The following is a 24,432-nucleotide window of genomic DNA, read 5'->3' on the forward strand; positions in this document are numbered from 1 at the left end:
GGAAACGCAGCAGCGGACGCTACAGCCATGGAAGCCTCTTATCTAGTGAAAGAACAGACAGGTAAGTACTTAATGCAACAACAAGTAGAGGAAGAGCTCCCAGACGGTTACAATACCATGCCTGTGTCACAAATACTATAGTTACAGGAAGGAGAAAGTGAAGAAGAGAAAGGGCTGTGGGAGAAGAGAGGATGTAGCCAGTCAGCAACAGATCTTTTATGGCATCAAAACAACACAGGAAAAGTGGTGAGGCCAGTCAAACTTTTGGAGATAGCATTCCAACAGTTACACTTCCCAGCACACAATGCAAAACAACATATTGCCGCAGAGATACAAGAGGAAAGGTTTGTGCCGGGGCTACAGGAGCATATATCAAAGTTGGCAATGGAGTGTACAACATGTCAAATATACATTTCAGGAATGACCTTAAGAACACTGCGAGGAACAATACCCAAACCTATATGGCCCTTCAGCAAACTGCATATTGATTATGCAGATATGGGAGAAAGATGCAACGGTGCAAGGTACATGATAGTGGTAGTTTGTCCATTTTCCAGATGGGTTTAAGCAGGGCCCTGTGCACGTCGAGATGCCAAGTGCGCTGCAAAATTCTTGGTAAGGGAAGTATTCCCACGCTGGGGAATTTGCAACGTGATTCGCTCGGATAATGGCACACATTTTGTCAACGATCCCTTCAAAGAAGTTACAGCTCTGTTAGGAATTAAACATAAACTATGCTCAATTTATCATCCGCAAAGCAATGGCGTGGTAGAGAAAATCAACGGCCTCCTGAAGGAGAGGTTGTCAAAACTGTGCTTCTCCCTTAAAAGAAACTGGGTGCATTGTCTGCCTCTGGCCTTGTTCGAGCTGAGAAATCAGCCCAGCATGGACCACCATCTGTCACCTCACGAAATCGTGACTGGAAGGCGCATGCACACAGCACGCTCCCCACTCCGCAGACACTCAGATGCCCATAAAAGCGTCACAATATTGGGTGAAGAATTTAATGACTATCCGACAAAACTTACCAGAGCAGCTTGCATGATATCAAGACAGCTTGCACCACCATTCACATGAGAAGAAGAAAATGAGGGAGTTAAATTTGTAGAAGAAAATCCACAAGGCCAGTTAATGCCAGGTGAGATGATATATGTGAGGAGTTTTGTACCTAGGTGGAATGCCCCAAGATTTCATGGCCCATATGAGGTAGTGTACTGCACACCGACAGCTGTAAAAGTAAAGGGCCTGAGATATTGGATCCATTTAACAGACGTACGCAAAGCATATGACATTGTCACAGAAGAACAAGAGGAAAAAGTACAAAGCACAACAGAAGTGTCACAATAATATATATATATATATATGTATATATATATATATATATTATACATGGGTACAGAATAATGCATGATAAAATGTATTGAAATAAATTATTTCTATAAGAGATGAAAAATGTAAATAAGGTTGAACTGCAGACAGTGAAATCTCTCTCTCTCTCTCTCTCTCTCTCCTTCACTGTATAGTAAAATGATGAATATAACTGTTTGAGTATGCTTAATGCACTTTTATGTTTTAACATATAGGAGTAACCATGGCAACGAACGGGCAACCCACAACGAATAACGTTAGGACAGTTAGAGATGTAAATAATGTATTTGACTTACGTACATATTCGTATGAATGTGGCCTGTTTGTGTGCGCTGTTCTATTTTTTACCATGATTTTTGGTCTTGTCATTTACTGGTTTTTGGCATTCATCTCTATAGAGATGAATGAGGGGGGAAGGAATGGAACCAACATGGGGAATGGAACCAGAATGGTTAAGGAGGGGTCTTATTTGATATGGGATGGATTTCAGCGTATATGGGGTTATGATACAGACCCTACCCATGTACAGCCCCCAAATGACACTAATAACAGACCAGCTCCACCCTCAAATGTCTCAGAATATAATGTCTATGGTTTAAATGATCGTAACCCTTCAGTCATATCATGGTTGCACGGCACTACTGCCACAATGCCCACACCAGAAGTCAACCCCACCGCAGAAACTAGATCACCTGCACATAGTAAGGAAGAGAATGTAGAAATGGCAGAAAGGTTTTTGGCTCTACATGATGAATGGGAAAAGGGGGTCGCGGGGAAGGAGGGGACGATGTCACAATCGGCAAGAGAAGCGAAAAGCTACCTTAAAAGTAGTAGGAGAAGGAGGGAGACAGGGAGGACAAAATATGATGAAAATGATGGCCTGGGTCTAGACACAATAGAAGATCCTAGGCATCCACATCAGTCAAATAAATGGTATGCAGACATGAGCTCTACTGCTAAACAGACAACCAACGAGAGTTGTTATGTCTGTTCCCTGATTCCCCACACCTCAGGCACACCTAAAGTCCTGCTGTCTAAAGAACTGCCTCTTGCAGATGCACAGTGTCTCCTTCATCTCACTCTCTGCAGAATTAAGAACACCTTCCAGGCACACGAAGTACCTTTTGAAATGCTGCAAAACGAAAAAACATGCTATTCAAGAACAAAAGGAGTGATATGTTTGAAATAACCTTTTTTTGTAATTAAAGGGACATTGTTTCTGGACAATAAATGGAAAGATGAAGTAATATTGTGCAAGGCTGAAGCACTACGAGGACTGCCGGGAGAGAAACTACAGTGGATCGAGAAAACATGCACCCCAGTGTGGAAGGAGCACATCACAAAATTGTCCTAGGTGTCCGCCATAGAGAAACAGTTTAAATTACAGAAAGAAATATCATACAATCTGTGCTTCCATGGCGAGGGAAAAAAACATCATGGGTGCAAACAAGAACTGCAACCGGCCACTCATTATCCCAGACATGAAAAAAGGAACAACAGCACTCATGGACACTTACTGGGTCTGTGGTAACAGGCGTACTTGCACCTCCCACAATCCTGGAGGGGCACATGCTCTCTGGCAACACTGTATTCAGCTTTGATGGAAATCCCAGAGAGCCACATTAATGGAGGAAAAGGAGTGCCAGCTGCCCATCGTGAACAATATACACAGCCAACAGAAGAACCACAATTGTATGCCCTGTCCCCAGGCAATGCGCAAGATGTGTTATCAACGCAGCGGAGATCATCCAACTACATATCCAAAACCTCCTCAGATCTGTTGGCGCAGATTCCAGACAAGTACCAGCTGTTCAATTCCACAGAAACATTCTTTGCCTCCCTTATCCCTAGCATCCAGGTGCGAGCCAATGCAAAATGGCTCCAGGTCATGCACTGGGAGCTGATCCAGCTGGTCAATGACACTGAGGAAGGGTTCAACGTGATCAAGGTGGAGATAAGGTCCCTACGGTTAATAACCATGCAGAACAGGTATGTCCTAGACCTGTTAACGGCGATGAATGGAGGTGTTTGCAGAAAAATCGGGAGTGCATGTTGCACATTTGTACCATCTGAAGACGCAGATAATGGAACGTTATCACATGTTATCGCAGTGGTACACAACGTGGGGGAACGAATGAGAAACGAAGGTGGAGCAGACGCCAGCACCTGGTTCGACAAGCTCTTTTCCTGGGTACCATCATGGCTAGGACTGACTGTCAAAATGTTGATGCCCATCGTGGTATTTTTACTCCTGATTTTTTGCTTGTGTCAGCTTGGTCTTCGATGCTGCGCAAATGCAGTGCCGAATGGCGCGATGATGATGGTGACAATGGGCAACACTAGAGGAGTAGCACAGATTATGCAAGAGGCACAAGTGCAAACAGGTGAGGACCCAGAGCCCAAGTATAGAATGGTGCCATTACACTACGATGGGGACATAGTAGATAGGTTATATCATACTACAATAAAGGAGCCCCAAGAATGGGAATGGTACACAGAGGTATGGGTGGACTTGGAGGGAGATGGGGGATGTATATATATGACCTGCACACCAGATGAGTATGCTAGGAGGGGGGAGAGCCTCCTGGGGGTATGTAGAGCCTGGATGCCAATAAAGGGCACACTGGCATGGGATGAGGCTGCTGCAAATGAGAAAGAGCGCCAAAGGTTGGGTGAGTTACAGTATTCGTTACTCAAGTAATAAAAGGGGGGAAATGTAGGGGAGGACAGGTCTACAAGGCCCCCTCCCATCATACCCCACCTCTGTGAGGTTTGTGGCTCGTCAGTGGCCCCCCATGCACGTGTGCCCGGGAGGCCGGAAGGCTGCTGATCGACACACAGGGCCAATCGACTTGTACTGTAACACACCATAGACACCATTTTGAAAGCATCAAAACTCCATTTTAGATATAAACGACCAAAGCCCAAATGAAACAGTCTGCCTGCGAAAGCTGCTGCTTTGCCCCCGCTCAATGCGCGCAGGGAGCCATGCACTCCCCTTGCGCCTCCACCCCATGGCAGATCCGCTGCCAGTAGGGATCCGCAGTGAAAGTAGGGACCCACAAAGGGACCTTGGTGCTAAGTACGGTACCGCAATTTGCGGAACCGTACTTAGTGCCTTCCCCATTCCCATTGAGCCCTATGGGACAAAAATGGGAACGGGGAAGGGCCATGGAGGAAGGGGGAATTACCGCCCCGGCAACCTTGTAATGAGGTGGTAATTCCCCCTTTCTCCATGGCGGAGTCGGTAAATTACCGACATGGACCATGGTGCTATTAGCACCATGGTTTTCCGCCTGGGTCGTAATGAGGCCCATGGTGTCGATAACCTTCCTGTATGAACCCCTGCCCACATCCCCCAGATAAAGTGTTAACTGCATACCAAAACCCAATGATTCACAGGGTTGTTTGGAAAAATATAACACGGGTGTTGGAAAGGGAAGCTCATAACGTTAATAAAGCAAGAACGTCCTCCGCCCGCTGCAAGATACCATGGGGCCTCATTACACGGTAGGCGGTGGACCAATACCGGCACCGACTTGGAGGAAAGGGAAATTACCGCCCTATACCAAGGTTGGCGGGGCGGTAATTCCCCCTTTCCCCATTGCCCTTCCCCATTCCCATTTTTGCCCCATAGGGCATAATGGGAATGGGGAAGGTGCTAATTACGGTACCGTAATTAGCACCCTGGTCACTTTGCGGGTTGGTTTTTAACGCCTGCTAAAAAGCAGGTGTTAAAGTACAAACCCGCAAAGGGACCTCGTAATCAGGCGGTAAGGGTTAACGGTCACCGGTACCCTTACCGGTGACCGTTAACCCTTACCGCCTACCGTGTAATGAGGCCCCATGTGCCTTGAAGGCTTAATGAAAGGGCTTGATAGAGCCCACCTAATGCTAACTAATGACTGCTGCTAATGTGCAAGGGAAGGTGAAAAAGCATTACTGAAGAATACTTATGTGTAATACAGCGAAACACGTTTAAGTTGTTATAACCGAGAATGGAAATGCACAATTGTATATGAACATATTGCTTTTATGCTCCTGAGTACACGACCCAACCTGACGCTACCTCACGTTGCTATTGATCTGATTGCCTTATCAATCACCAGAATGTGTTCAACTAATGTTATGTAATGCATGTGCCACTGCCAGACCCGTATTGCTGCGTATGAAGAAGTAAACAAATTTATAAACAATAGAAATATGTAATCATCCTAATGCTACTAACTTTATTAACTGTTCCCTCGTATGATATATATTGTGCAGCCCAGGCACAGAGAATCGCCTACAGACACAAGGCCATCTCCCCCTCCTCCCGCCAAGGACCTCCAGGGCTTGCTGGTGCTCGAGCAGCACAACCTCACATCCCTTCATTTTGCTGGACCCGCTTCAACTATTCACCCCCCCCCATGTCCGAGGCCGCCATGGTTGGCCAAATGAATTATTTACAACCTGGTCCTAAAAAAAAAACACTGCCTTGAGGGGCCAGAGAGGTGCTCTCACTGATCCAGTAGTACTCCAGTTCACCCCAAGTTAATGGGCCTTAGAGATAGGTATTAAATCTTGTACTAACATATCATAAAGTAATCCCTCACCACATCTAACAGAATAGAATGGCAAGGCAGCTCACCTCGTGCCCTCTGACAAGACACCCGGACTTATGACACCTGGTCAACAAGTCAAAAGTAATTGTGCACTGATGTATTGGTGAAGCTTCACATTGCATATTGTTTCTCCTGTCTCCTGTTTTTTCTTAGAGCAACATATTGTAGGATTTGAAGGACAACTGGAGTCGTCTAAGAGATGAGTGTGTGTGTGGCACAAGGGCAAAGTGTTAGTGCAGCCATCAATCATCGACACAGACCGCGCCTGGCATGGCAGCTCCACCCCAAGGAGCCCAGCTGACCCTTCCACCCCACGTTGGCACCATGCAGATGTCCACCAATCCTGGAGCGGCTTATCATTGCACCTCTTATAGCTTAGTCAACGCCACCCAATCCCTGAGATTATGGGCCCCCTATAGTTTACAGGATTTGTGACGTGGTTTTGTAATAAATATGACTGTCTTTTCTATTGTCAGACAGAGCGCTCTCGGAGCTTGCAGAGTCATTTGCATGCCCTAAATTGATTATATAAAAAACCCTTTTACATCACCCGCACTTGGTCTTAGTCTCATTCCCTCCTGGGGTGTGTCCTTTATTGTCTCTCATTGTGGGGAGGTTACTGCCTTTGGGGACGCATGCTTTCACTTCTTAACTTCATGCTTCCCGCCACACGTCTGCAATCAAAATCTTCAGAGGGAAGCTTTTACAAATAATGATTCCTCTGCAACCACGATCTTCAGAGCGAAAGCTTTGACAAATAGTGCTTTCCGCTGTGCAACCTCTGCAAATCAGGACTCTGAAGGAAGAGACCCTCTCAGAACCGGCATCCGTACTGCATTCGACAGCAGTTCTGGCGTCTATACTCTGCTTCAGCTGCAACTGCAATGTGGAGCTACTGCAACCACTCACCTCCCACTGCTACTCCTCTCTAGGGCCTTTTATGCCTCCCGTCTCCCTCAGGTGTGGGTCATTAACCCTATCAACCTGCTACTTACAATCTAGGGCCTCTGTATATCTGTTCTGTTGTTACCGCTCTGTTATGCAACTGTCATGCAGTATACCCCTGTAAAGCACTCCGTTGTGTATCTGCATTGTTGTATACCTCTGTAAAGTGATCTGTTGCTTCTCGAAGCTGGATAGATAAATACTTTTATTCGGTTTACACAAAATAATATAACATAATCTACAGTTCAAAATGCAATAGGACTCCATTAACCCCATGTAAAATGCAGTACAATTCATAATTCGAAAGAAAGCATGTTAAAACATGCAATAAAAGTTTTAAAAAATACGTTTGAAAGCCTCAGTAAAGTTAATAGCTTCCGTGACATGTCTGATATTATTGATATGAAAATGTCTCCTCAGCAATAGGTGTCTCAAATCTAAAATGTTTCGACAAATAAATAGAAAATGAATTAGATCCTAACCCGCTCTGCTTCCACAGATACAAAGCTTTGAGTTAAACTGTCATGTCACCCGAGCCTGCAGTGGTAAAACATTCAGACACATCATTGCAATGGTACCTCTTTGCACCGTAGCGTAGAGCGAATGACAATTAACAAGAAATTCTCACAGTAAATGCGACAAGCCCTCAACAAGTGACTGAGTGAACATAGGTTTTCCATGCCATTTATCACCAAGTTGAATTCTCTCTTTCTTGCTTTTATAGACAAATAGCATTTTGTAATGCGGCCACCGCTTTGATCATTAAAGACAATAGCCCATTTCTGCATAGGACAGAACACTTCTTATAGCAGGGGTAGATAACATATGATGCCGCATTTGCTAATTCTTCCCTCACATTGACAGCATTGGGGCTCACACCGAGGCATAATGTAATTTACGAAAATACTCTAAAAACCTGGGTGCAGCCTGAACACCGATAGCTGGACTCCAACGCTAAGGCAAATCCAGGCGTGCTGGATGATGTGCCCAACAGCTTTCTAAGGCACATTTTTAAGGTGCGATCCAAAGAGGCGCCAGATCTCACTACTATTCAAGTTTGGTCTGCGGTTAATAATAATAATAATAATAATAATAATCATCATCATCATCATCATCATGCAGGGATCCTATGCCTAGACACTGAAATATTCTAGACCAGGCACTCGCTGTGGTAATGTGTACACTGTTGAAATAACACAGACCATCATACTTAGACATCAGTAGTATTGACCTAAGGTTAGAGCTGCAGGCCCAAATGTACCTATATTTACATGTCACATATTACAGTCTACTGCACACCAGTGCACTGCCAGCTGATCTTGAGAAATGACCTAAGTAATAAAGTTTGTAGTCTGGTGCTACCATGCCGATCCTGGCAAAAAGATTGTGTTAAGCCCTCCCACTTTAGATGTGGTTGTTTATTTTTCCAGACGTGGTGAATCACACTACTCTTCAAGGTTTAAAAATAAATTCTTACAGGGCCAAATATAGATTTAAGAAAAGTAATATCGACTATTAGGTAAAAGAGAGACTCGTTATTGAAAGATTATTTGACACTTTAAGTTTAATGAATAAATATTCTAAATATTCACCAAGGTTTAAGTGAAAAAACTGCCTGTTGCTCTTAGCAATTGTAATACAAAGATACTGAATGTTTTTTGTTTTTTAAAGAAAAGCACAAATCAAGAGCAGATCTTGCAGCCATGATCCCTGTGTTGAGGAATGGTTAGATGTAATTGAAAAATACTACCTTGACAAATCTATTTTAATGCCACCCAGACGTTCTGAAGTTTTCCTGAAAATCCCAAGGTTACTAATCCTCATTAGTATCCATATTATATATGCTCCTGCATTAGTATTATTGCTTGAATGTATCTGTTTATTCTTGATATGTTTATCATTTCTCATGCAATCACTCCATAGAACATCTCCAGATGGACCACATTTAAAGAATTCACCCTCATGGACCTAACTAATTCCTGGCCACGCTCTATTACCACAGTGAAAACCACACATCTTACCTTCCAAAATACCTCACAGAAGAAGGCCTTGTACCCTTACTCAACATCATCTTGACTTTGCTCACCCAAGTTGCATTCCCTGATATATGTACAGATCCTTTCTCTGCTCAAGAAATCTAATCTTGACCCGGATAACCTTGCCAAAAAGGGACCCATTGCCTAGCTGCCTTCATAGGAAATATCATTGGAAAAACCAGTGGCAAGTAAGCACAGAACAGAATCAACAATCATGAACCCCTAAAAGACTATCAAACCAGAGTATGATGTAGCACTGAGACAACCACTGTCTAGGTCACCAAAGATGCCACCCTCATCTTGGACAAGCAAGGCCACAGCCTGCCAGTCGTGCTTGAACTTTCAGCAGCATTCAACAGTATGCACCGCAAAATGCTAAGGCAACAACTGGCATTCTACATTCATGCCTGGGCTTCAATCATACTTTCCAAAATGGTTATATCATATATGAGCAATTTTCACCAGCTAACCGGGAAAGGGCTCCAACAGATAACAAAGATGACCAGAGACATGTGGAGTCCTGAAAGCATTCAATCTTTCAGCCACCACATCAAACCTCTTCATGGAAACAATTGTACAACTACTCTCCAACTAAAATATGAATATCCTTCAATAAAACCAAAGACCCTGCCTCACCCTTAGCCAAGATCGGATGACTACTGTATAACTGAAACTCAACAAACACAGAATTGCTGACCTTTCTTCTATGCTGAGTGTGGGATTGTGTTGCTGCGTTTAATTTGTGACACAAAGTTAGCAAACTTGCTCTGCTTCATTTTGAATTGATGTTTAATCTGTTATTAGCACTGCTATTAGCTTTTGATTTTATTGACTATGTACAATCTAATAGAAGGAACTGCCTGACGGAGTTCAGCACTCCACGTTCCATCAGCCCCTGCGGTGCACACCTCTGTGATGCCATCCAGAATGGCCTTTTAACATTAATTGGTCCGCATCAGTGCAAAGCGCGCAGGCACGTAGCTGACATTTCTTTGATCCTAAGCTGAGCTTGGAATTGTGTTGTTCTGTTTAACCAAAAAATGGCTGCTTTTTCATTTCTGAAAAGCCACTCAGCTGCAAAGCACCATGTGAGATATAGCTATAATTTGGGGAAACATTTGGGAAGGCCGTGCTCACTGGCCAGGGCGCAAGGCCGTGGCTAGTGGGTCCAAAAGACATGTATAGTGGCCACGGGCGTGGCCACCTAGTGGGTCCAAAAGAAACATGATATGATATGATATGGCATTTATAACACACCTATACACAAGTGTTTCAAGTTATTGGGGGAACATGTACAGTAGACATGACCCATGTCTATGGCTAGTGGCCCAGTAGTGTTTTAAAATATGGAGTGGGTCCAAAAGAAACATATTGGGGGATCATGTACAGTGGACACGGCTGAAGGCCATGGCTGGTGGTCCGGTAGTGGTTTAATATATACTTTGTCGTGCTCACTGGCCAGGCCCAAATACCTTGGTTAGTGGGCCCGAAGGACACATAAAGTCACATTATTGGGGGAACAGTGGACACGGCCGAAGGTCATGGCTAGTGATTCGGTAATGGGCCTGCAAGGCATGTATAATGGCCCCAGCCAAAGGGCATGGCCTCCTAGTGGGTCCAAAAGAAGCATATTAGGGGAACATGTACAGTGGACACATCCGAAGGCCATGCTAGTGACCGGTAATGTTTTAAAATATACAGCGGGCACGGTCAAAGGCCATGCTCACTGGCCAGAGCTGAATCAGCCGTGGCCACCTAGTGGGTTCAAAAGAAATACATTGGAGGAACATGTAAAGTGGACACGGGCGAAGGCCACGGCTAGTGGCCTGTAAAAAAATATGGTATAACAAGACCATTGAAATTTACAGAAGAATCCTTAGTTAAGGCGCAGTTAAGTTGCGCAGATTTAATGCAACAAAACCCTTGGAATTCAGCAGATGTGGGAAGTCATGACCAGCTTGATTTGGCGCATTCCGGTTGCAAAGCCCATGAGCACATACATATGATAAGAGAAGGGATTCACATTGACATACAAAATGGCTTTATGGGAGACATGGCACTCTTTCGAATCGTCCACTTTTCTGCATCATAAATGTACTAAGGGCCTGATTTACAAAGCCTTTTTCAATGGGGTTTTCCCATTCAAAAGTGCTTTTTTAAATCAGTGTATATGTCTTCATTTAGGCTAAACGTGAGATGAATCCTCATAAAGCAGCTTCAGCACAGCTGAAGGCCGTCAAGTGTAAATGCTACCTGATGAACTGTCTTCTTTCGAACGTCTATGAGTGCGCACAAATCAAAATGCAGTTATCGATTGCAAAACAAAAAGTGCAGGATTATTCCTATAATATAATCTGTATCCTGGACATTGAGAACATGCACCGTTCATGCCCACCGTTAAATATATACACTGATGATTTGGGTCATGAAGGCACGCACCTCACCAGGTTTCGTTAAAAATTTGATGACCTTGTTCATTTACTCCTGCGCCCTCTCCCCTTGGCGCAAGAAAAGGAGGCATGCCAGATAATAGCTACAGGCAGATGCAAAACAAAACCTACATTTTGGGGTGGGGGCTAACTGGTGATGGGAGGGTCTAACTTGGAAGCTCTGCTCTACGCATTCTAATGAGACTATTCTGGTGAAGCTTCAATGTTACAAGCAGTTAACTCTCTCCTTTGCATCTGAAAGCACCCACTTAAGAAATGCGGGTGAGAATGAGCTGTCTCGTGTCTCCTCTACTCTTCAATCACTCCCCTGGCATGCAAATGCTAACCCCCCCCCATCATGATTTCAATTGCCTTAAAAGGTATGCATGTGAATGCAGGTGCTAACAGTGAAATGCTTTATGTTAGTAATTGCTGTACCTTTGTTAACAAGTGAGCCCAGGCACTGTTTAACGACTTGGACGGTGTAGTAAAAATTTGGTGGTAATAGGGTTACCACAAAGGATTCACCACCATCTCTGAGCTGGAGGTAAATACGCAGACTTTCTGCCCATTTTCAGCGCAATTACATAGGTGGGATTTCCACCGCAGTAAATGCGACAAAAATACCCCACTGAGTCCAATGCACTCCATAAAAATGGGGATGTAGATCACTTCCGCCACTTGTAATCTGGCAGTAATATCGCCAGACCAAGTGGCAGTAACAATAATTGCGTTGGGCAGTATTTCAGCGAATTTACCGCCAGGATATCGCCCAACTCGTGATGAGGCCTGTTGCCCTGTTCTGTCCAGCCACAACTCTGTAGGGCAACCAGATTGAGTCAACATAGCCCAAAACGGCTGGGGGGGGGGGGGTAGATCCCTATCAGCCCAATGGTGGTGCGCCACTGGCTACGGGAGCACAATTTATTGTGAAAAGGCTTAAAGTAAATTCATGTGACAGCACAACACAACAAACAAACAGCAACAACAGTAAATAAATGTGCAAAGATAAAGCAATTGTATATCTCTGGGAAATCAACAACAGAGGGCACATATGCGACAGTAATACAATGTCCGATGATACAACAGCTAGGCCAGAACCATACGCAAATGCATGCCACAATGCTTACACAAATTCAAGTATGGATTGAAGCGACACTATATCAGTCATGAAGCTCAAACAAAGACTACAGGAAATAGGAAAATTCGTAATCTGCATATTTTCAAACCCTATTCTGATTATGCAAGTCCTGGAAAGCACGAGACCCTGCGCCATATTCCATGGAAAACAAGAGACAAAAAACACAGCATGTGAAACTGTTTAAAATTCTCCAAAAAAAGGAAAAAGAATTACAAATCAAATCTCAAATATGAATCCCCAGCAACCCTAGTGTAAGAAAATATCTCAGAAACAGCTGGATGGCAGAGCTTTAATGTAGTTATAAAAACATGTGTCTTACATTATTTCCAGAGAGCTCGAACGGCACCACTTACCTGGCGGCCATCTTGTGTCATTAGACCTCTCTACTACTGCAGCTCTGCCTCCTTTAGTCTTAGCTCCCCTAGCACTGCATCTCTGCCACATCAAAGTGTCCTAACACTGCAGCCCTGCCCACATCAAGCTCCCCTACCACTGCAGCCCTGCACCATCATACATCCTAGTAAGACCTCCTACAAGTAATTTACCACCAATTCAACTGCTTGCCTCCCGTAAAATGTACCATCTCTAGTGGAAAAAAACAAAACACCAGCAGCCTGTATCAAACCAGATCGCAAATTGAGACCTTCTTAAACTATGCACATAGATTATGGTGCAGAATTCTGCCTGATGCCACACAGACCCCCACTCTCCTGAAATTCAGAGAAGTGTTCAAGATGCATCTCTTCAAAGATCATCTCACATTCTAATAATCTTTGAAACCAGCCCGGCCCAGATTGGGTCCAGCGTCCCCTACCTAACCTCCAACCCATGCCTGCAATTCTCTGTACCCCTCCAACCATACATCTCTATCCTTCCTTAATATTCTTTCCTGCACAGCACTCTTTTGCTACTCAGTATACACCATGAAATGTCCTTCTGATCCATGTATTTGACCCAATTTGAAAACAAATAGAGGGAGGCAACATCTGCAAGATATTGAGCCCAAGAACTTGAAGATCTAATCAACAAAGGCAGCACCCGTCCACACAGAACTGCATACACTAGTACACTACGTTCAAACCAGGCACCAATGGAATCTATATGTCCCCTGTCATGAGGATCCATTTGAAGTCCAAAGCCAAGTGCAATTCCTGGTATGACTCTGACCTAGCTACATTTAAACGTAAGTGTAGGGCAGCTGAGAGCAAATGGAGGACTTCCTGTTCATCCTCTGACAAACTGGCCTGTCGCCTGCTACAAAGGCAATACCGACTCTCTGTCCTCACCAAGAAGAGAGTCCACATTCAAGCTCGTGTCTCGGCGGCATCTAACAACTCGGCCGAACTCTTTAAAATCTGCAAGGAGCTGGCCAACCCTGCTGCAGTCTCTAACCCTCCTGTTGCCTCCCAGGCTCTTTGCAATGCCATTGCCTCTCACTTCATTTAAAAAACCCAGGACATCCTGTCCACCCTCTCCACCCACACTCCTCTTCCCTCTCCATCTGTGCTTGCTGACCCTCCTTTAGCCACCCTCCCACCATCCTTTTCGTCCTTTCCTCTTTTCATCCCTGACTAGGTTGCTAGACAAGTCCGATCTATGAAAGCCTCTTCAAAACAGATTCATCCCTGTTCCTCTAAAACCATCAAGGACCACATTGACACCCTTGCTCCGGCCCTTGCTGATTTTTGCAACCACTCCTTTGCCTCTGGATCCTTCCCCTCCCCTCTGAAGCACTCCTTTCTGCATCCTCTTCTCAAGAAACCCACAGTCGATCCTTCTTGTCCAGCTAACTTTCCATTACTCCCTTTCTTGGCAAACTCCTGGAAAAGTTGGCCATCTCTCAGCTTAACCTTCATTCCAATTCTGTTGGCTGTCTCCATGACCACCAGTCTGGCTTCAGAGCTGCCAGAAGCACAGAAACTGCTCTCCTAAACATCCGTGTAGATCTGCTCACCAACCTTGACTCTAACATTCCCGCTGTCCTCATCCTCCTCGATCTCTCTTCTGCCTTTGACACGGTCAACCATACCATCCTGCTCAACCGTCTCCGTGAAAACTTGGGTATCACTGATCAGGCTCTGGCCTGGCTGGCCTCTTACCTCTCAGATCGACCCTCCCTGGTCCAACTTGGGTCCTTCCTTTCATCTATCTTCCTCTCTACCTGTGGTGTTCCCCAGGGGTCTAACCTCTCGCCCTGGCTTTTCAACCAAAACCTGGCAACTCTCGCCCACTGCATTGCCATTTTCTGCTCATATTTCCAGTGCTACGCTGACGACACTCAACTCATTTTCAGGCTGCCCTCTGCCACCTCCTCTCCCTCTCTCATCTCTGATTTCCTAACTGCCATTCAAGATTGGTGGGCCGCCAATGATCTTTGTCTGAATGCCAGCAAGACGGAGATCCTCCTCATCGGCACACCTTCACCATCCTTTCCCCTCACTCTCTGGCCGGCCTCCCTTGGCCCTCCTCCTACCCCCACCTGCGAGGCTAAGAACCTCGGGTCACCTTTTCCTTCTCCGCCCACATCTCTGAGGTCTCTAAACAGTCAAATTTCCGACTGCACCTCCTCAGAGGTACTCTGCCTTTCCTCTCCTTCCCCCAGAAGCTCATGGTATCTCAAGCTCTGGTTCTCTCTAGCTTGGACTATTGTAACAGCCTCTTTCTAAATCTACCTGCCTCTACTCTACGTCCTCTGCAACTAATCCAGAACAGGACTGCGAGACTTGTCCTTGGCCTCAAGCCCTGGGATCGTATCTCTCCAGCTCTGAAATCTCTTCACTGGCTCCCAGTGGATGCAAGGATTAAATTCAAAACCCTCTGCATTGTCCACAAGGCTTTCTGGGGCCTGGGTCAAAATACCTTCAGCTATCCCTCCGCAAATACCTCCCCTGTCGAGCTCTTCGCTCCTCTACCTCCAACCCACTCAGGGTCAGTCGTTTTTCTAAGAAACGAGCTGGGGGTAGATCTCTGTCTTCGGCTGGGGCCTCCCTCCTGAACAGCCTCCGTGCCACTCTAAAACTTGAGGAGAACCATCTCCGGTTCCGGAAGCACCTCAAGACCTTCCTCTTTTCTTCTGCCTTCGCTCCCCCTCTCCCCTGCTGATCTGTTCTCTTTTGGCACTGTGCACCTGGCCACCCTCTGTCTTTTGGGCCCAGGTACCTGCTCATCCTTTCACCCTCCCGCACTGCCTCCGGGCCACCCCTTGCATTGGGGTCTGTATCTGTACCCATACAGCCCCCCTTTTTCTTCCTGCACTCATCGTACCTACCCTGTCTGCTGCCTTAAACCTAGCACTTGCAAATTGCTGGCTACATTACCACTGTTTGTTGCCTTTATTATTTATTTATTGTTATTTATCTGTTTCTCCTCTGCTTCGCACTTTCCACCTCTCCCCCCTTCCATGCACTTTTCCCCTCTCCCATGCACTTGCACGTTCTCAATGTCACTGGGCCTAGTAAGATCGCTGTTTTGTTCTCCCCTGTTCCCCTCCCTTGCCTTGTCACGCTCTGAAACACTTGTGTACGAGCGCAATAGAAATAAAATATCAATCAATCAATCAAAACCATTCCCCAAAACAGAGTCTCTTCGTATGTCATAGAGATGGATATCCCGGGCTGTATGCTTTCTTTGACTTGCATGTAGGATATTGGGAATGCTGCCATACTGCATGAACAGAGAAGTGTTAATGTGCAAATACGTCTCTAATGAAGAGGTTTTATAGGCCATCCAATCAGAAAAAACAGGGTTTCGTGAATGCACTCCAAAGCATGTTTTATTTGGTAAACATCGGGGTTGAAGCAGTTAAAAACATGAATGACAGATTTAATGGACACAAGGGGAGACGTTCAATGTCCTTTGTGGTTTCATTGTGAAAAAGCAAATGCTTAATCCTGCTTTTCCTATTGTTGACTCTTCTAGGCAGCCTGTAAATGGGTTGATACCTGACCACATCTAAATGGACTGTGAGCCCAAACATAGCACATGCACGAGACATGGAGGAACTAAGAAGCCTTTGCTGATTATTTTATTTAGAAATTTTGTTTAGCGCTGGCCCTACCCAGAGGATTTTCAGAGTGTTTTACACGGTTTAAAGGTTAAAATGGTAGCCGGTGAAACAGAACTTCCACAATGTTTTCAGAATAGGAAGATTCGGATGGATAACTGTTAGCAGAGGAGTTGGAGGGACAGGGTTATGTGTGGGGAAACAGGCATGTCTTGGGTTCTTTCTAAAAGTGGTGACACTGGCAGGGTCGGACTGGGACAAGAAATAGGCCCGGACACCCAAAAAAAAGTGGCCCACCCCTCGCCTCAAAAAAGTGGCCCACCCCTCGCCTCAAAAAAGTGGCCCACCCCGCGCCTCAAAAATAGTGCCCCTAAAACCATCATCCGTAAATCGCTTCAGTTCATGACTTCACAGGAAATGCTACTTATGGAGGGTTGATGTGTCTGTTACATTACGACACAACTCATAAAATAACATAACTTTACATACAGTTCTGTGACAGGGTCCAGTGTCCACAGCTCTGAGGCGCAGGAGTGGCATGAACCAACCACCCCACTGCGATTTTGAGACCTGCTGCAAGTTGATGCTTAACAATAGATGATTTGTGACGTGTTGATGTATTCCTTGTTTCATTTAGAGGATGCAAATTGCTAAACAATTTCCAGATAGTACCGTGCTAGTGCAGGGAAATGGGGTGGCAGTAAACAGGTTAAGGTCATTTGAATATAAGCTTTCAAATAGACAGCAACTGCAATGGCTTGTAAAGAACAATGTGTGTGTGTGTGTGAGTGAGACTTGATACAGAGTGAACACTGACTGAGGAATCTGTTCCCAGCAAAGCGCAACACTATACAAAGGAATGCAATGCCTACCACGCTTCTCAATGCGCAAACACAGATGTTTCTACAGAATCAGTGCCATTAATGAAACACGACCTTTCACCGCTTGACAAAACAGGAAGTGGCATCAAATAGCATTGTTACACTATGAAAAACAAGGTTATGATTTCACTAATGTGATATACATTTCATACAACAATGGATCACCATATGCATCATTAATATCTGTGTGTATAGATCCATATTGTCAAATTACTGTGAATGCACCAGACGTCCAAGGCCAAATGATAACATGTTATTGTATAGCACTTACGCTTAAGCTCTTTTTTATAGAACAAATATGCATACAATATCACCCAACCTGTGTTGGTACTCATTTATTAACCTCAGAAGGATGAAACACTGAGATGGCCTTGCTGGGATTGGAACCTGCGGATCACACGCACATCGCAGCAGCGCTCAACCCACGGAGCTATCATATCGGATATAGTAAAATTACCAATTATTCTGTAGTGGATTATACCATTAAACAGGTAACTGAGATTTAAGAGCAGACCAGTTAAGTTCATCTGCAGGTCTGGTGCAAAGGTAGCCGCATGTCAGGCCTGCATGCATCTACTTTTCAGGTTAGGTTATTGTCCCATCTTCAAACAAAAGTCTTCCATTGCATGATCCAAAGGAGAGCTCCAGGCAGAGAGCAAAAACTTTTGTTCCCATTCGCCATTGCTGATAGAATTCCAATCAAGCTGTGAACTGAAAAACCAAATCAGGGCAGACTCCCCCGACCCCATTTGTAAGCATGTAACGTGTGCTCCCGGAAGGGAGACTGGAGTGGGCAGAGTTCTGAAAAAAGGGCAGGTAAGGGTTCAACTCTAATTACACCCTGAAGATGCCTAGCTCAGCTGTCTGATGATACAATGCTTCTGTTTACACCATAGGCAGTCATGAGTTTAAAATCAGCATCGTCGTAAAGATGTTATTTTAGGTTGAAGGCTGTGAGCTGTTGCAAGTTAGAAATGCTGGCCGAGAAGACACTCCTCCTAGCTTCCTGGCCAGGTCTCGAGAGCTTCCCAAAAACAAACAAACAAACAAACACACCCCGCCCCCCACCCTGCTCCCCCCCGCCCCCTTATGGGACACCAGACAGCAAACGACGACCAAGTTGGTAGAATTCCAAAAGAGATGCCTCTCGGCTCCCGGCGCGTCAACTGACACCCGCACATAGGGGGCACGGCTGCTTCCATGCATTCCCCATTTAGTTCATGAGCTTATCCAAAACGTGATTTATCTGCGTGTTCACTAATCCCGCTAAAGGTGACGAGTGGCACCCCTCTGATAATAAAATCCAAACTGTGCTCGGGTGACTGCGCCCCTCAAACAGCGCTATTGTGCGCACTGTTCCATGCTCGGGGACGCATATCAAGCCTCATATTTCATGTTGTCTTGTCATGGAAGCAATGCGTGTGAGGATAGTGTAGGTACGCACATGGCTCGTGTGTGTGTGTAGGGGATTGTTGTGGGAATGGGGGTTGATAAAGCATAGCAGGGTGTATAAATATTCATTAGGACTTCGACTTGTAAGTCAATGCCAGGCTGGCCCTCCTAATCCGATGCACCCCCAACCCCAGCGCAAGCTCTCATGTGCGCATTAAATGCAGTTGCTGTAGAAAAGGCCCTGCTCGTGTCTGTTTGTCTGCCCACTGCGTGCCTGCATGGGACGGAGCCTGCTCTGCTGGAGGCAAAGTTGGGTATATGCACCCTAAAGGCACCTTGGCGTTGCCCCCCCTGTCCCCACCCCCTCTCTATCGTTCTCCTCTCTCTGTCATTAACCGTATGTTCGTCCAGGTGACATGTAACCCAGAAAGGAAGCACTTGAATACTAGTGGAGTACGGCAGACATCTTTTGACATCGTTTTCCGATTTCTCATTACATATTGATCTGTAATCAAAGGAGATACAACATGGCAGCACTTGAAACTGCCAGTGTCCCAAATAAAATGATATATCGTGTTTCTCCTTCCGTTTGCCCTTTGAAAGCCTCGGACTACTCCACACACAGGCATCTTGCTTCCTGGCATATCGGGGCAGGGATTCCCAGCCGAAAGTCAGAGGGCATCCTTACTGCTGGTGCTTTCCTATTTGCTACAAAAAGCCTATCTCAAAGACTGGACTCTTGCTGTGCAAATGCATGCGACCCTCGCCGGTGTATCTCTATTCTGGCCGCTCTGATTCTGTGGACTGGACACCCGCCACCATGTAGAAGAAAAACCCTGAGGCAAAGTGACCTACCTTTGACTCCTGTCCTGGCTCATGCTGGAGGAGGCTGGGGAAGGCGGCTGCTCTGCGCATCCAGTCTCGCTGGCCTGTCCTGCTCCATCCTGTCTTTCATCACGCTGTATTATCAGCACAGGCAGCATGCATGGATTCAAATACTCGCTCTGCACACCCACTGCTGCAACTTGGCCGAGAGCAGCCAGATTCTGTAATACAAAACACTGGGAGGGAGCAGGCCAGGCTGAGCCAGCCCCGCCCAGCCCTGCCGCTCCCTCCCAGTGTTTTGTAACACTGACTGCTGCTGGCGCCAGGGTGTCGCGGACCGCGGCAGTTGGCCGCTGGCCTGCCGGTTTTATCAAAGAGAAAGGTAACACTTCAGTGTTACCTTTCTTTGCATCTGCGGCGGGCCGGAGGTGGCGGGCACGGGGCTCTAATTGCAAAGGATTTGTAAGTTACTTACTTACAGATCCTTTGCAATTTGCGTCTGTTCCGCGCGGCGGAGGCCCTGGGGGCCGGTTCCTGAAGTGTGAAGCCCACGCCTGGGCCTGAGACCAGCCCACGTGGGCTTCTGGAAGCGGCCCCCAGGTCTCTCGCCATGATTTTCATCGGCCACGGGCCGATTGGCCGACGACCCAATCCGACCCTGGACACTGGGTGCAGTGTGGATGTGAAGAGGTAGGGTGTTTCATTCTCTAGGTGCCCACTGGTAAATGCTTGTCGAGAAAGTGAAGGGGCATGGCTGCAGATGGGTGGGAATCACAGCTGTGAGCCACAAATATATTTACAAAGAAGTTATAGAGACTTAGATACGGGTCATATTGTGTAGCAGTAGTGAAATACAATATGTAACGATGATGATGCAGGCTCTAACATTGGGCTGGGGTGCAGGAATTACTGAAGCATCGCCATATCAGAAATGAGGCCTAGCATTTTGTATTCCCTGTTGGAGGTGTAGCAGTGTGGCATAATTAAGAGTTCAAATTATTTTCACTTTCCCAAGCACCAGGAGCGAAGCTGAGCATGGTTGCATTGTCTAATTGTATCAAGCTGTAGGCCTGTGGAGCAATGTGAATGGCAGAGCTAGGGTAGGGCTGTACCCTTCCCATAGGACAAATCCCTGAGAGTCAGGTTAGAGGTCTTGGGCTGCCAACATGCTCAGTTTAGATGTAGGGCACTATTACCCTAGGACAATAAGTGTCCCATTTGAACTGCCAGGCTGGAAAATAGAGTACATAAATCCATCAGAATAGGGCCAATTAATGTGGTACTCGAGAGAACAAGGAGGTGTACCATGGGTGGGCAACCGATAAGGGGGGAGCGAGGAGCAGAACATCCTGTGATTTGTTATACGAGGAGCAAGTGGTGATGCCAACAAATCTAGTTCAGAGCTTGGGAGGCATGTCAAAGGCGCCTGCATTTCTGCTATAAAGAGGAGCGCACTATTTTCTAATAGGGCAATTTGAAGTCGGTGTTTCCACTGGGCTGATGCTAACGACCAGGTGCACACCATGTGACTAGGCCGATAGGGCGGATAACATCCAAGGTTACTCACTAATTGGGTAGCTGGGAACCAAGGTGACTGAATAGGGAAAACACATGTTAGAGGGCAGAGGTAGACTAGGATGTGGCCAATCGGTCAAGGAACTATAGGGTACTGGTAGCATCCATATAGGTGTTAGCCAATGAGGGTGAGGGAAAAACTCTGTATATTGTTTACATCATGAGTGACAATTTCATTCCTTAAAAATCTCATACTTGCTTTGAACTAACATAGAGTTCTGTGTCAATTTGGTTCTACATGACCTTCTGATACCTTTTTCCTTTTTGCATACAAAATAAATCTTGTTATGCTTACAAACCGGTGCACCAAGCTTTTTTCCTTCAGGGAGTATTTATATTGTCTGGTCGTCTGGAGGTCTTGCCTTACAACAGCAGCTATGTGGTGTCTGAAGCAAAAGAGGGGGTTAATGGCAAAGCCAATGGATTTGACAGGTGTAGCATGGTATATGTGTGGGTTGTCAGTGGTGAGTTGTTTGATGCATGGAGTGAGATTGGGGTCATGCCTGTAAGGTGCAGATGAGGAGGTATTCTGTTTTGGAAGGGTTAAGCTGAGGCAGTTTATGGCCATCCGTGTGGTGATGGTGTAGAGGCAGCTTTTGAGGGTGCGGAGTTGTGAAGGGGATGATATTTGTAAGTATATTTGCGTGTCATTTGAGTATTGGTGGAAATGGACATTCTTCTTGCTACTGAACTGTTCAAGGCATTCAAAATAAAAGTTGAAGACGAGTGGAGAAAGGGTGGTGCGCTGTGGGACCCCGTACTTGAGTGGGGTGTGGCTGAATTGAAAATGTTGGTGAGGGTATCTGTGTTGAAAGGGTGGAAGGTGTCCAATGTGTTTGGAATGTTTGGGAGTGGTGGTGGGAGTGGGAGAGCAATGAGGAGGGCTTGCCTCAAGTTGTTTATTTTAGAGACGAGGTAGCCCAGAGTTGCAAACTACAGGGGACAAGGGTGTGGAAGGCCTGGATGATGGTTTGGAGAGGGATTTGATGATGTTGAAGAGTTTCCGTATAGGACTGGCGACGGATTGAAATTCTTGGAGGTAGTCAGTGGCTTTGCTATTGCGTATGGCTGTTTGTCTAACAAGCATACCACATGAGGGTACGTAGTAGAATACAAAAGAGGCCCATCCTTGATTTTGGAAAATATACTTAGTTGTATGTGTGAGTAAATAATTACACGTGTGATGGAAAATCGAATGTGTCATGAATTAGAATGTTTGATCATTTAGGCATAGATGAAATAATCACTTAAAATCAATGAATGTATCACATCTATGTGTATATTATAAAGCATGCTAAGATTCATTGCATTTGAGAACTTTATAATATATATATTAATTTAAAAAAAAACATTTCATGAAATAAAAAAGTGAAGAAGTAACAGTGAATAATTTAGTGAGCAACTTCAAACATAGACAATTTAAGCAACTTCAAACATAGACACTTTTACCTGCATGTGGCTGATCTTGCTGATCAATATTATGATTGGCTAAGCAAGGTCACTATAACTTCCTGGGCATGATATGCTGGCTCCTGCAGATGGAATTCAACTTTTCTGGGATTAACTCTTCAGCATTCTGGAGTCCGTGCTGATGTAACACTTCAAAATTCCCTTCTGAAGGTCTGTTTATACTGTCTCTGTCGAGTTAATGTACGAAGTGTGAAAAAAATGATTAGCTGCACACCACACAGAGTTCATTTCCTTTCTTTTAAATGCTAATCAGGCGCTGTGTTCAAAAGCATTTCCCTTTTCATATGTTTTTCTGAATAATTGCTGTGAAATCACGTGTTGCAGTATTTCTTGGAACTGACAGTATCTTTCTTTTTCTCTATGCCGTTTCCTCAGATGACTCAAAATCCCACCTAACTGTGCGGGTCCATGACACCCTTGTCTAGTTGTCTAAATCTCTGAGCCATTCACATGGAGCAGCACTCTATGGACCTCATCTTGCAGCATTGCATGTACAATTTGCCACATTCAAGCACTAGGGTAAAATTAACGTAATGCAAAAAATCTATTAGATGCAAGGGCCATATTTATATATATATATATATATTCAGTGAAAAAACTTTGTTAAAAGGGACGTTATGGTTAAGTTGCGCTACTAAAAACCTACCAAATTCAGTAAAAAAACGTTGTTAAGGGGACGTTATGGTTCAAAGTAAAACCGAAAAACCCCTGAAATTCGGCAGTTATGGTAAGATAAGCAACCATAACTCGCGCCACCGTGCACTGCTAACACTAACACCCAGGACATCAAAGATGACATCACAAATGTCATTGATGACATCACTGATGACATCACATGTGCATTTACTTTTCATGAAAACTCTGTAGGAGGAATTCTTCTAATGTTGACCAAAAAGTATCAAGGATCATTTGAATACATATCATGAGCTAATTAGTGCATTAAGCAATGCATTGATATAAATAGCATTCTATTATGAAGTTCTATCCAGTATACTAAGCAACTCATGCAGAAACTTCGGCAGTGTGTGCAGTATACATGATGAAGGTGCAATATTCATAATCTTGCCATGTAGAATAATGAAATGATAACTGCTTTCTTATTAGAGTTTTGCGTACTGTGAAACATGTAATAAGTAGCTAATAAAACCCACTTAATACATAATTACATTATTACAGACAAAACACAAAGAGACAACAACACATACAAATTTGAGTATATACAGGGACAGAGAAGTAAGCAAAAAAGCAGAAGTAGTAGCAGAACGAGTTCATAACCTAACTGATTATCTTTATGCAGAGAAATGATTGCTCTGTTTCAAAGCTGCTACTTACTGTATGTATGTGTATCAAATGATGTCAGTGAACCCTAAGGAAAGGAGTGTGAGTACAATGTATACAAATATGAGCATATACAGGGAAGGTATAGTAATACAAATAAAACTATGAGAAAGTGCTGATAACTCTAATGATTATCGTCATGCACAGAAAGGATTGCTCTCTTTCAATCCTGTGTCTTCCGCTATATATATGTTTCATATGATATAACTTGACCCTAAGTCTACAAATATAGTACCTTTTCAATTTTACCTTCCTGACTGTTACTGAAGAAAACTATGTGGCTTAGATATGTCAGTAAAGGAAAAAAAGGGAGAGCCAGCCATGTGATGTCATCAGTGATGTCATCAATTACATTTGTGATGTCATCTTTGATGTCCTGGGTGTTAGTGTTAGCAGTGCACGGTGGCGCGAGTTATGGTTGCTTA

General features: G+C 44.9%; 1 protein-coding gene across 1 annotated transcript in view; it reads right to left on the reverse strand.

The window, feature by feature from the left end:
* The window catches only part of LOC138521473 (probable G-protein coupled receptor 33), a 220,761-nt gene extending 197,928 nt beyond the window's left edge, over positions 1–22,833 (reverse strand). Inside the window, exon 1 of the mRNA XM_069634353.1 lies at positions 22,649–22,833. Coding sequence (XP_069490454.1) covers positions 22,649–22,654 — 6 coding nt within the window. The 5' untranslated portion in view covers positions 22,655–22,833. The remainder of the gene's footprint in view (positions 1–22,648) is intronic.
* Between the last annotated feature and the right edge of the window lie 1,599 nt (positions 22,834–24,432).

The sequence above is a fragment of the Ambystoma mexicanum genome, chromosome 1q (genome assembly GCF_040938575.1).
Source record: "Ambystoma mexicanum isolate Mex_15411 chromosome 1q, UKY_AmexF1_1, whole genome shotgun sequence".
In the NCBI taxonomy this organism is placed as follows: domain Eukaryota; kingdom Metazoa; phylum Chordata; class Amphibia; order Caudata; family Ambystomatidae; genus Ambystoma; species Ambystoma mexicanum.